At 49.8% G+C, this 13,154-nt stretch overlaps 1 protein-coding gene across 3 annotated transcripts in view; it reads right to left on the bottom strand.

Moving 5' to 3' along the window:
- The window catches only part of flt4 (fms related receptor tyrosine kinase 4), a 91,587-nt gene that overhangs the window by 57,118 nt on the left and 21,315 nt on the right, over positions 1–13,154 (bottom strand). For 2 of the 3 annotated variants that reach the window (XM_033029707.1, XM_033029708.1), the window contains exon 2: positions 845–944. In XM_033029707.1, the coding sequence (XP_032885598.1) occupies positions 845–944 (100 nt within the window). Of the gene's footprint in view, positions 1–844; positions 945–4,652; positions 4,751–13,154 lie in introns of all 3 variants that reach the window. The other variant, XM_033029709.1, reaches the window with a different exon arrangement.

Below are 13,154 nucleotides of genomic sequence, written 5' to 3'. Positions count from 1 at the left end.
GCAATTTACAGAAGCCAATTAACCTACAAACCCGCACATCTTTGGGATGTGGGAGGAAACCGAGGCACCCAGAGAAAACCCACAGTGGGTGGGCCAAATGCAGGCAAATGGGACCAGAGTAGATGGGGCATCTTGGTTGGTATGGACGAGTTAGGCCAAAGGGCTGTGCAACTCTATAAGTAGAGGGGCTGGATAGCTAACTTCCGTAGTGGCGGCTGGATGCCCATTGCTAGAGTCATAGTCATACAGCGTAGAAACAGGCCCTTTGGCCCAACTGCCCCATGCTGACCACGATGCCACATCTACACTAGTCCCACCTGCCTGCGTTTGGCCGTATCCTTCTAAACCTATCCTATCCATGTACCTGTCAAAAATGTTTTTTTAACCGTTACGATAGTACCTGCCTCAACTACCTCCTTTGGCAGCTCGTTCCGATTACCCACCACCCTTTATGTGAAAAGGTTACCCCCCAGGTTGCTATTAAATCTTCCTCCCCCCCCTCACCTTAAACCTATGTCCTCTGGTGCTTTATTCCTCTGCTTTGAGCAAAAGACTGTGTATTTACCAAGTCTATTCCTCACGTGATTCCTCATGCCTCGCTACTACAAACAATCTGAAGAAGGGTCCCGACCCGAAACATCACCTATCCATGTTCTCCAGAGATACTGCCTGACCTACTGAGTTATTCCAGCATTCTGTGTTTTTTTGCTCAAGATCCCAGCACCTGCAGTTCCATGACTAGTGGCTGTTTCCGCCAGGGTTGGGACGAGGAGAGATTGTGTTTGGGGGTCAGACGCAGGAAACTAGGCAGGATGGTAGTAGCCTCACCAGTTGCCGCACTCACCTGCACGTGATGGAGAGAGCGCCCCCTGCAGTGATGGAGTACTCCGTCCCGGTGACGTTGACGATGGTGGGAGCTGTCATGGAGGAACCTCTTATCAGACCTACGGAAAAACAGAGAGATTCAAATCACTCCAACTATTCAACAGTCTGCCGAAGCTGCTCTTTTCCTGGAATGGAATACAATATTGTTCAGAGCTCCCTGAAAGTGGCAACACTTGAGTAGAGAGTGCGGTAAAGAAGGCGTACAGTACACTTGCCTTCATCAGTCGGGGCTTTGAGTACAAGAGTCAAGAAATCATGATGCGGCTCTATAGGACTTTGGTTAGGCTGCATTCGGGGTATTGCTCGCAGTTCTGGTCACCCCATTTCAGGAAGGATGTGGACGTTTTGGAGAGGGTGCAGAGGAGGTTTACCAGAATGCTGGGGTCTGGATGAGAAAGTATTAGCTATAAAGAGAGGTTGGACAGACTAGAATTGTTTTATCTGGAACATCAGAGGTTAAGGGGGGGGGGGTTTGATAGAAGTATATAAAATTATGAGTGGCATAGATAGGGTAGACAGTCAGAACCTTTACCCTAGGGTGAAAATGTCCAACACTAGAGGGCATAGTTTTAAGGTGAGAGGTTATTGGAGACGTGTGGGGGAAGTTTTTTTTCAGAGAGGGTGGTGGGGGCCGGGAACGTGCTGCCGGGGGTGGTAGCGGAGGCAGATACAATAGTGGCATTTGAGGCTTGTAGATAGGCACATGGATATGCGGGGAATGGAGGGATATGGATCATGGGAATCGGAGATTAGTTTAACTAGGCATCATGTTGGGCATGGATATTGTGGGCCGAAGTCCCTTTCCTGTGCTGCACTGTTCTCTGTTCTATGAATAAGAAGAGATTAGACAGACTCAAATATAACACAGCACGAATCGCTGGTAACACTCAGCAGGTCAGGAACCATCTGTGGAGAAAGAAACACAGTTAATATTGCAGCTCGATGACTCGTCATTAGAGCATACGTGTTCGAGTTCAGAAGCAAGAAAGGCGGTTTCACCAAAAGGCAGAAAGATCCTTTCATGGTTGGTGTTGTTTGTAGCATCTATCAGGGACTTGGATGAGAATGGAGGGAGTATGATCAGTGAGTCTACTGATGACTCGGAAACTGGTGGGGTCGCAGAGAGTGGTTTCAAGATACAGCCTGAAAGTTGGCCAGATCCCCAACAGATGGAATGTAATTTGGACAAGTCATGCACTTTGGGAGGTCAAGTTTGTCCAATCTCTCGTTGCCTCCACAGGCCTCTACTCCAGGCAATGGCTGGTGAATCTCTTTTTGCCCACTCTCTTATTAATGCTCGTGGACATGCCGAATATTCTCAAAGTAGAAAGGCTGACGTGCTTTATTGATCACGGCATCAGTGTGAAGGGACCAGCTCAGGTTGCTGGTGATATGGAAGTTAGGAGCTTGAAGCTGCCCACCTTCTCTTCAGCGGCTCTGTTGATGAGGACAGGGTGTTCACCCCCTTGCTTCAACTCTTCCATCCTGCTGACCTCATGGGTTAGACTATTGTGCAGACAACACTATTGCCTGGTTCAGCAACCCGAACGCCCAGGAACGAAGGAGATCGCAGAGAGTGGTAGACATTGCCTGGTCCATCACTGGTACTGACCTCCCCACCATCAAATGGATCTACAGGAGGTGCTGCCTCAAAATGGCAGCCAGCATCTTCAAAGACTCACACCACCCTGGCCACACCATCATCTCATTGCTACCATCAGGAAACTACAGGAGATGGAAAACCGTGACCTCCACGTTCAAGAACAGCTTCTTCCCAGTAATCTTCAAGCACGTGAACACTGCCCAACATCAACCTCAGCAACTATGATCTTCTATGGACATCACGTGCTGGAGAAACTCAGCAGGTCAGGCAGCATCTCTGGAGAGTATTATAGGTGATGTTTCAGGTCAGGGCCATTCTTTCGTCTAGAGATGCTGCCTGACCCTCTGAGTTACTCCAGCACTTTTGTACATTAACCAGCATTTGCAGTTCTTTGTTTCTACATGATCTTATACGGACTGTGTCATTGGTTGAACTACGGATGTTAGTTTTGCACATTTATGGCACATATACCTACTATTACTGATTATTAATTTATTGTATTTATTATCATATGCTATGTGTGTTATCGTTTCATGGTCTTGAAAAGCTGCAGTAAGTAAGAATTTCATTGTTCCGTTACCGGTACACGTGACAATTACACACAAGGACTCCTGGACTAACACCTGGAATGGGCAGGATGTTTTACGAAGACAGGGTTTGTATCTCCTCTCTGCAGAGGTTGTTCTCCTCCCCTCTCCGGCGGGAGTTACGTGAGACCCTCTCACACTGCTCCCCGTTTCCGACACCCACTCTTCTCCTTCTGTTCCATTACGTTCTGACCCAGTAGGCCTGACAAAGGGTCCCGTGACAAAATGTCACCTGTCCATTCCCTCCATAGACGCTGCCTGACCTGCCGAGTTCCTCCAGCACTTTGTGTTTTTTTGCTCAAGATTCCAGCATCTGCACTCTCTTGTCCCCAGAGTGAGAGAGGACGCGGTAAAAACATTAAGATCCCGCGGGATGTTAGCAAGATGGCGCAAGAGAACGTTCCCTCTTGTGGAAGTATCTCTCCATAAGTTCATAATTCATAGGAGCAGAATTAGGCCATTCGGCCCATCGAGTCTACTCCGTCATTTAATCATGGCTGATCTATCTTTTCCTTTCCAACCCATTCTCCTGCCTTCTCCCCATAATCCCTGACACTCGTACTAATCAAGAATCTGTCAATCTCCACTTTCAAAATACCCAATGACTTGACCTCCACCACCGTCTTTGGCAATGAATTCCACAGATTCAACAACCTCTGACTAAAGAAATACCTCATCTCTTTTCTAAAGGTACATCCCTTTATTCTGAGGCTGCACCCTCTGGTCCTAGACTCTCCCACTAGTGGAAACCCCCTCTCCACATCCACTCTATCCAGGCCTTTCACTAGTTGGTAAGTTTCAATGAGGCACCCCTCATCCTTCTAAGCACCAGCGAGTACAGGCCCAGTGCTGTCAAACTCTCATCATACGTTAACCCAGTCATCCCCGGGATCATTCTCGTAAACCTCCTCTGGATCCTCTCCAACGCCAGCACATCCTTCCTCAGATATGAACTATAGACCTTTGTTGCACTAGACTTTGGAGTGTTACAAGGATGTTGCCAGGACACGAGGGCCTGAGCTATAGGGAGAGGTTGGGCAGGCTAGGACTTTATTCCTTGAAGCACAGAAGGCCGTGGGGTGATCTTTTAGAAGGGTATAAGATCTTGAGGAGAATAGATAGGATGCATGCACAGAGTCTTTAACCCAGAGTAGGGGAATCAAGAACCAGGGGACATAGGTTTAAGGGCTAGATTTAACAGGAACCTGAGGGGCAACATTGGCATACAGAGGGTGGTGGGTCTATGGAACAAGCTGCCAGAGTAGGTAGTTGAGGCAGGTACTATAACAACATGTAAACCGCACTCAGGCAGGTACATGGATAGGATGGGTTTAGAGGGATATGGGCCAAACGCGGGAAGGTGGGACTAGTGTTGATGGGAAAGGTTGGTCGGGGTGGACAGGTTGGGCTGAAGGGCCTGTTTCCGTGCTGTGTCACTGTTTTACAGACACCAATGTCCCTCCGTTACTGCTCCTTGCACTTTGTGATCTGACCTTCCCTTTGATGCACCTGGCACTCACGGTACTGAGCGGTTTCACTCACTTTATAAACGATGGCGACTCCGTCTTAAAGCTCACCTTTTATACTCACCCATTTCTTGCGCTTTATACTCAGGCAACTATTGCTCTTTATAAAAACAGAAAATGCCAGAAATACTGGGCGGGCCGGGCAGCGTCTGTGGAGAGAGAAACAGAGTTAATGTTTCGGGGAGGATGGCTTCTTGTCAGAGCTGGGGAAAGTTGGAAATCAAACATGCTTGCAGAGAAGGGGTAGAGGTGGAGGGATGAGCGGGTTGTGCGTGACGGGGTGGAGAGGGGGAGAGACTGAATGATCAGGCGGTGATTACAGGGAGAGGGAGGCGAAGGCCAGCTGATCGCAGCGATCCCGTCAGGAGGAGCGTGAAACGGAAGGGCGTGAATGAAAATGGAAGGAGCGACGAAGGAGAACAAACGACACTGTGGCGGTGAGACAATCCAGGCAGATCCTAGAAACCCGCAATAAAGCAGAAGCTGCTGCAAATACTCCGGAAACATCCGTGAGGGAGGAACAGTGTTGGCATCGCAGGTCGGTCACCTTTGTCGCAACTGGTCAGTTCTAGCACGAACTGGAAAGGCTGGCTATCTGAAACGGCAGAATTCCAGGGCACGTCCGCAGAGACGCAACCGAGGGATGGGGGCGGTGAGCAGGGCGACATTGGGCTTCGTTGGAGCCGTGCAAGGGGCCAAAGCCAGAGAGGGAAGAGTGGGAGCGGGAGGGAGGGAGGGTTGGAGCGAGGGGAGACTGGCTAGTGGTGTCCCCCTGACTGTAGGAATACAGATGTCCCACTGAGCAGTCACACACTTGAGTTTCTCCAATTGTGATTGTCAAATGCAACGCGCTAACTGTGCAAGTGTATCTCTGCCTCACTAAGAAGGATAGTTCTGGTGCAGTGCAGTGCGGGGCATCTGTGTCCATGATGTGGTCTTGCCTACAGTTTGGGGAACCCAGACACAGCCTCAGCCAACCCCTCGATGGTTGGGCAAAGGTGACCATGAGGTCACAACCTTCTCCCACTTCCACTCATCCACTGGGAGATCTCCCCCCCCCTTTGCCCCGAAATGAAGTCCAAGGAAGCCCAAAGCTGTCGGGAGGGAAGGAGGAGAAATATCTTGGCCTGGGCAAGTTGCAGCACTAGGTTATGTAGTGACTGTTCACCGAGGAGCCTTTCCAATTGGTGACCAAAACTGACCAGTCCCGGTGACCAGTTGTAGATTGCGACATGAACTCTGTTCCCAGCCACGGACATCTCTGAAGAGAATTCCAGCGTTCTCCGCTTTACGTCACGTTTCTAACGTCTGCAGGCTCGGTATCTCACGGCCCCGACCTCGTTTGTCGCCCTCGTTTCTCCCCGCTTCCATTTTCCATCGTCCCCTTCCATCCATCCTTGCCCCCCCCCCCGACGTCACTCTGCCACCCGCCTTCACCCCTTCCCGTCCGCGCCACCACTTCCTGTGTCGCTCCACCTCCCCCTCCGTTACATCCGCCGCCCCCTCCAGCCGCCTTCTCCTCCCCCGCCATGTTTGATCTGGAACTTTCCTCAGTTTACATGCAAAGTCATCGACCTGAAACATTATCTCTCATCCTCTCTCCACAGATGGTGCCCAACCTCCTGAGTGTTTCCTGCAGTTTCTGTTCTTATTTCCATTTCTGGTCCTCACTTCCCAAACCTACAGACCCCTCCACTCTCCACTCTCCACTGGGGCGGCACGGTGGTGCTGCGGTAGAGTCCCTGCCTCACAGAGCCAGAGGCCCGGGTTCGATCCTGACTAGGGGCGCTGTCTGAACGGAGTTTGTACATTAAATCAAAGATTTCGTTTTCGTTTTAGAGATACAGTGCGGAAACAGGCTGTTCGGCCCACCGGGTCCACGCCGACCAGCAATCCCCGCATATTAGCACTATCCCACACTACCCTCCAAGTTTCACCAGTCTGGGATGTGACCTGTAGATCCAAGCCCGAGTCATGGAGTCACAGAGTGTGGAAACAGGCCCCACGGCCCAACTTGCCCACACCAACCAACACGCCACATCTACACTGGTCCCACCTGCCCCGCGTAGGCCCATGTTCCTCTAAACCTTTCCTATCCATGTACCTGTCCAAATGTATTTTTAATCTTGTTATAGTACCTGCCTCATCTACCTCCTCCGGCAGCTCGTTCCATACACCCAGCCTCCCTCTGAAAAAGCTACCCCTCGGGTTCCTATTAAATCATCCCCTCTTCGTCTTAAACGTATGTCGTCTAGTTCTTGATTCCCCTACTCTGGGCAAGAGACTGTGCGTCTACCCGATCTATTCCTCTCATGGTTTTATACACCTCTATAAGACCATCTCTCATCCTCCTGCACTCTATGGAATAAAGTCTTAGCCTCCTCAACCTCTCCCTGTAGCCTAGGCCCGTAAATCCTTGTAAATCTTCTCTGCATTCTTTCTAGCTTGACAACAAGTCGTTGAGTTGTTTTGCAGAGACAGCTGACAAACTCTCACCCCACAGATATACCCAACTCTTGGTTGTCGAGCATCATGACAACTTGCAAACCGTGCTACCAAAGCCCCATTTACTTCATGGCTTTAGTTTTGCTGAAAGGCAGATTATTTGGCACCTTATCATCATTTTTAGAAGCCCACATATACCACCTCCAACATAACTCCCTCATCGACCCCCTCTGTAATAACAGAAGAAATAACTCTCAAGTTACTGAGACAAGAACTGCCTTTGACAAATCTCCTCGTTCATACAAAGTGATTATCTATTATCAACGATGATCATTATAGACAATAGGTGCAGGAGTAGGCCATTCGGCCCTTCGAGCCAGCACCGCCATTCAATGTGATCATGGCTGATCATCCCCAATCAGTACCCCGTTCCTGCCTTTTCCCCATATCCCCTGACTCCGCTATCTTTAAGAGCCATATCCAGCTCTCTCTTGAAAGCATCCAGAGAACCTGCCTCCACCGCCCTCTGAGGCAGAGAATTCCACACACTCACAACTCTCTGTGAGAAAAGGTGTTTCCTCGTCTCCGTTCTAAATGGCTTACCCCTTATTCTTCATTCTCCATTCTCCCAAGTCTTTGTGCTCAGATCTCGCACACTTTGGAGGCAGCTATATTTCACACTTTATAGGGTGGCGCAGTGGTAGAGACCCGGATTCGATCCTGATCTCGAGTGCTGTCTGTGTGGAGTTTACACGGCCACCTTGTGAACGCATGAGTTTCCTCCAGGTGCTACGGTTTCCTCCCACATACCAAAGATGTGCGGGTTTGTTGGTTAATTAGCCCTCTGTAAATTGCCCCCAGTGTGTAGGGAGTGGGTGAGAAAGTGGGATAACATAGAACTAGCGTGAACGGGTGATCGATGGTCGTCATGGACTTGGTGAGCCGAAGGGCCTGTTTCCATGCTGTATCTCTGAACTAAAACCAAACCAAACTATACAGAATGACGTCCAGTTCTCCAAGGACAAGAGTCGCCCGTGACCTGAACTGAGCAAATACACACTCATTATACTCACCCAACTCAATCTTTAGAAAAAAACAGAAAATGCTGGAAATACTCAGCAGGTCAGGCAGCATCTGTGGAGAGAGAAACAGAGTTAATATTTCAGGTCGATGACCTTCCATCATGGTTGAGGTGTTAGAAATTCGCCATGTCTTGTGTTGCCGAGCAGGGAGGGAGGTGGAGAGAGCAAAGGGAATGTCCGTGACAGGACGGGAACCAGGAGCGAGTGAATGACGTGAGAGGTGGCGGTGTTGGCCGGGCTTGCGGTGACGCCTTGGTCCTCAGATCCGATCTGTCTGAGAGAGGTGTACGTACCAGGCGAGGACTCAGGAGGAAGAGGTGAGGAACAAAAGCAACCAATCGTCGCTGAAACTGTGGGCCATAAAAACGTGTAGGAAGGAACTGCAGATGCTGGTTTACACCAAAGCTAGGCACAAAGTGCTGGAGTAACTCAGCGGGTCAGGCAGCATCTCTGGAAAAAGGGATGGGTGACGTATCGGGTTGGAACCCTTCTTCAGACTGAAGAATGGTTCAGACCTTCGGGGTCTGAAGAAGGGTCCGACTTGAAATGTCACCCATCCTTTTCGCCAGAGATGCTGCCTGACCCGCTGAGTTACTCCAGCACTTTGTGTCTATCTTTGGTTACAAAATGTTGCCGGTGCTGGAAATCTGAAACAAAAGTGGAGAATGTCCGTGGAGAGAGAGAACTGAGTTAACATTCCTCACTGGACACTAAGTGCTGGAGTAACTCAGTGGGTCAGGCAGCATCTTTGGCGGATATTGGATAGGTGACATATGAGTCTGAAGAAGGGTCCAGACCCGAAATGCCCACCTATCCATGTTCTCCAGAGATGCTGCCTGACCCGCTGAGTTACTCCAGCACATTGTACCTGGTGTATTAACCAGCATCTGCAGTTCCTTGTATCTAACATTCCTAGATGATGACTTTTCACCAGACCTGGTCGGATCTACACAAACTGGAATTGTTACCACAAAGTGTTGAATTCAGCGTTATTCTCTGAGTGCAGTATCATCGCTGGTTGGGAGACACAGACTTGTTCCGTGTTCGTCTCCCCGGTAACCGTGGACAGGCCAACTGCCGGGAACTCACACAGGAAGTGGGAAGAAGCAACAGGAAGTTCCGGGTCATTCTTGGAGACTGAACGCAAAGCGACACAGTGGCGCAGCGGTAGAGCTGCTGCCTCACAGCGCCGGAGACCCGGGTTCGATCCTGACTATGGGTGCTGTCTATATGGAGTTTGCACATTCTACCTGTGACTGCATGGGTTTTCCCCAGGTGCTCTGGTTTATAGGTTAATTGGCTTCTGTGAGTTGTTAATTGTCCATAGTGTGTAGGTTAGTGCTAGTGTACGGGATAATCGCTGGTCTGCGCGGACTCGGTAGACCATTTTCCGACTGGGTATTTTTAAGGCGGAGGTTGTCAGATTCTTATTAGTTCGGATGTCAAGGGTTATGGGGAGAAGGGGGTTTATGTGAGAAAGATAGATCAGCCATGATTGAATGGCGGAGTAGACTCGATGAGCCAAATGGCATAATTCTGTACCTGTGACTTATGAAGCCTTGATGTTTAACACGGAATTCAACAAGTTTCAGATAACCAACATTTCCAGTTTGTGACAGAACCGGCCAATTCTAATGGAAGGTGAAGACCTGCAACGTTAGCTCTGCTGCTCTCCCTGGACAGCTGAATGTTTGCACCCTTCACCATTTGTGATCACCAACTTGGGCTTATGACTCCCACAGCCAACGTTCCCTGTTCCTCGAGTTCCTCTCCTCTCCCGCCTTCATATGTCCGTCACGCCTCTGTGGACAGATCGCCTCTGATGACCAGACTTCCGCGGCCCTGCCGCCCCTCCCCCGCTGGTCAGTCGCTCCATCGTGACCTCCGACCCCCAGGGACATTCGCTTCACCCCCTCCCCCCTGCCGCCCCTCCCCCCACGTCTCGGCAATAGTCAACATGTCAGACTTCCAACTTCTCCCAATTCCGATGAAAGGCCATCGACCTGAAATGTTAACTCTCTCTCTCTCTCTCTGTCTCCCCCCCTCAGATGCCGGCCGACCCGCAGGGTGTTTCCACCATTTTCCCCTCTTACTCCAGATGTTAGCCTACATCTCCTCAATGACATCCCCCTCCCTCCGTGCTCAGACCCCCTCATTCACTCTCCACACAGACCCCTCACCCAAAGACTCCTCACACACAGAGACCCCCACTCTCCATAATGAGACCCTCCACTTTCCACACGCAGAGACCCCTCCCCCCCACTCTGAGCACAGACCCCACACTACAGAGACCCCTGCTCTCTCTCCCCACTCAGAAACCTCACACTCTCCCCATATATAAAGGTCCCCCTCACTCCCCACCCTCACTCTTCACACTCAGCGACCTCTCACTCTTCACTAGGGTTGCCAACTTTCTCACTCCCAAATAAAGGACTAAAGGTCAAAATAAGGGACAAATTCCCGACGGCAATTCGTTGACCGACTCGGCCGTGGCTGGGTGAATGATGAGTTGGCCCGGATGCTGGACTGCACACAAAGCCCAGCCGGTGGGCCAGCTGAGGAGTTTTGGCCCGGGCCGCGCAATGTCGCACGCAAAATCCGGCTCCCCATCCAACTCATGAACCAATGATCGGCCATGAGAAGGAGGGGTGGTGGTGTTTGTGGTAAGCAAAGGTCTGAAGGTCGGACAGCTGGCCGGGCTGCTGACCGACGGGGTCACGGGCGAGGCGCTGCTGCTGCACTCCATGGGCTGCACTAGGTCGGGACGGGTGAGGCGGGGCTGGACGTGGCGCTCCGACCCGACAGTCCCCTCGACGCGAGTAGTAGCAGTCAAATACGTGACAAGGGCGGTCCCGTACGGGACAAACCAATTCAGCCCAATATACGGGATGTCCCGGCTAATACGGGACAGTTGGCAACTCTACTCTTCACACACTCAGAGACCCTCACTCAAAGATCTCTCACACTCATGAGGCAAGAGTGTTTTATTGTCATATGTTCCAATGAACAATGAAATTCTTACTTGCAGCAGCACAACAGAATGTGTAAACATAGTACTCTGTAAACAATATAATGAACAAAAAAGTTCAGTGCGTGTATATATGTACATAATATATATGTGTAGACACACACACATACGCATAGCGACACCCTCACTTCTCACACACACAGACCCGTCACTCTCCGTCCTCCTTGCTACTCTGGCCATTTCCAGCTCTATCTCCCCACTGGAATATCCACCCTTTATCTTGTGTTATTTATACTCATCCCTGTATCCTGTGACCTCAAGTCTTTGACAATCAGTAACATTCCTCTGCTCTCCATCACTCACCCGCCTTGCTCCTCTCTCTCCTCTGAGCTCTCTTGCTGACAGATAATGTGTGCTGCTGGGACCTTCTGTACAGACACCAACACTGCCGCCCAGTATCTCCTGCCTGCTCTGTCTTCATTCACCAGTAGTAATCTGCCACACTTTATACCAGTCTACCGGCACCCTTTACAGCAACGGTCTCCTACCTCTTCATAGGACATAATCTTATCATAGAATATGGAATATACAGCACAGGAACAGGCCATTCGGCCCACAATGTCTGTGCTGAACATGATGCCCAGGCGAAAAAGGTTTTGACTGTCTACCCTATCTACGATTCGTAATTTTATAGACTTCAATCAGGAATTCCCTCAACCTCTGGCACTCCAAAGAAATCACCCTAATTTGTCCAAAAAAAGTGCCGGACTCGAGTCGGGCAGCATCCTGTCCCGCTGAATTACTCTAGCAGTAATTTTTTTCTAATTTCAAACTCTGGCCTTTAGGTTTTAGACTTTAATGATACAAGGCGGAAACAGACCCTTCGGCCCATCGAGTCCGAGTCGACCAGCGAATACCCCATACACTACTAGCATTATCCTACACAATAGGGACACATTACAATGTTTACAGAAGCCAACAAACCTACAAATCTGCAAGCATTTGGAGTGTGGGAGGAAACCAGAGCACCCGGAAAAACTCCACCTGCACAGGGAGAACGTACAAACTCCATACAGACAGCACCTGGAGTCAGGATCGAACCTGGATCTCTTGCGCAGTGAGGCAGCAACTCTACCGCTGCACCACTGTGCCTTTGTTCCAACAACCATATAACCATATAACAATTACAGCACGGAAACAGGCCATCTCGGCACTTCAAGTCCGTGCCGAACACTTTTTTTTTTTCCTCCCCCTAGTCCCATCTACCTGCACTCAGACCATAACCCTCCATTCCTTTCCTGTCCATATACCTATCCAATTTATTTTTAAATGATAAAATCGAACCTGCCTCCACCACTTCTACTGGAAGCTCATTCCACACAGCTACCACTCTCTGAGTAAAGAAGCTCCCACTAATGTTACCCCTAAACTTCTGTCCCTTAATTCTCAAGTCATGTCCTCTTGTTTGAATCTTCCCTACTCTCAATGGGAAAAGCTTATCCACATCAACTCTGTCTATCCCTCTCATCATTTTAAAGACCTCTATCAAGTCCCCCTTTAACCTTCTGCGCTCCAAAGAATAATGACGTAACTTGTTCAACCTTTCTCTGTAAACAATCTGCCTATCAAAACCCCTCACCTGTGTCCACCTGTCAAGTTTTAACCTGCCCCATCTCTCTCCTAGCTTTTCCCCCATCCCCTATACAATCAGTCTGAAGAAGGGTCCTGACCTGAAACCTCACCTATCCATGCTCTCCAGAGATGCTGCCTGACACGCTGATTTACTCCAGCACTTGTGTCTTTTTCTGCAGTTTCTTGTGTCTCCAAGTCTGTACAACGTCTTATTGTAGCTAACGGCCTCTAATCCAGGCAGCATCCTGACAAACCTCTTCTATACCCTTTCAAAATGTCACCCTCTTTATGATGAGTTTGTTCACTCTCTTAACTCTCTTAACTCTCACCCATTTCACATTTTCCATTCAGAAATTCCCACTCCCTACACTCTGCCTTCTCCGCTGTTAATTCACTCCACACCCAACATCCGCGCACACCTTGTAC

Source organism: Amblyraja radiata, chromosome 11 (assembly GCF_010909765.2).
Source record: "Amblyraja radiata isolate CabotCenter1 chromosome 11, sAmbRad1.1.pri, whole genome shotgun sequence".
Taxonomy (NCBI): domain Eukaryota; kingdom Metazoa; phylum Chordata; class Chondrichthyes; order Rajiformes; family Rajidae; genus Amblyraja; species Amblyraja radiata.
This window is presented reverse-complemented; position numbering and strand designations above follow the sequence as displayed.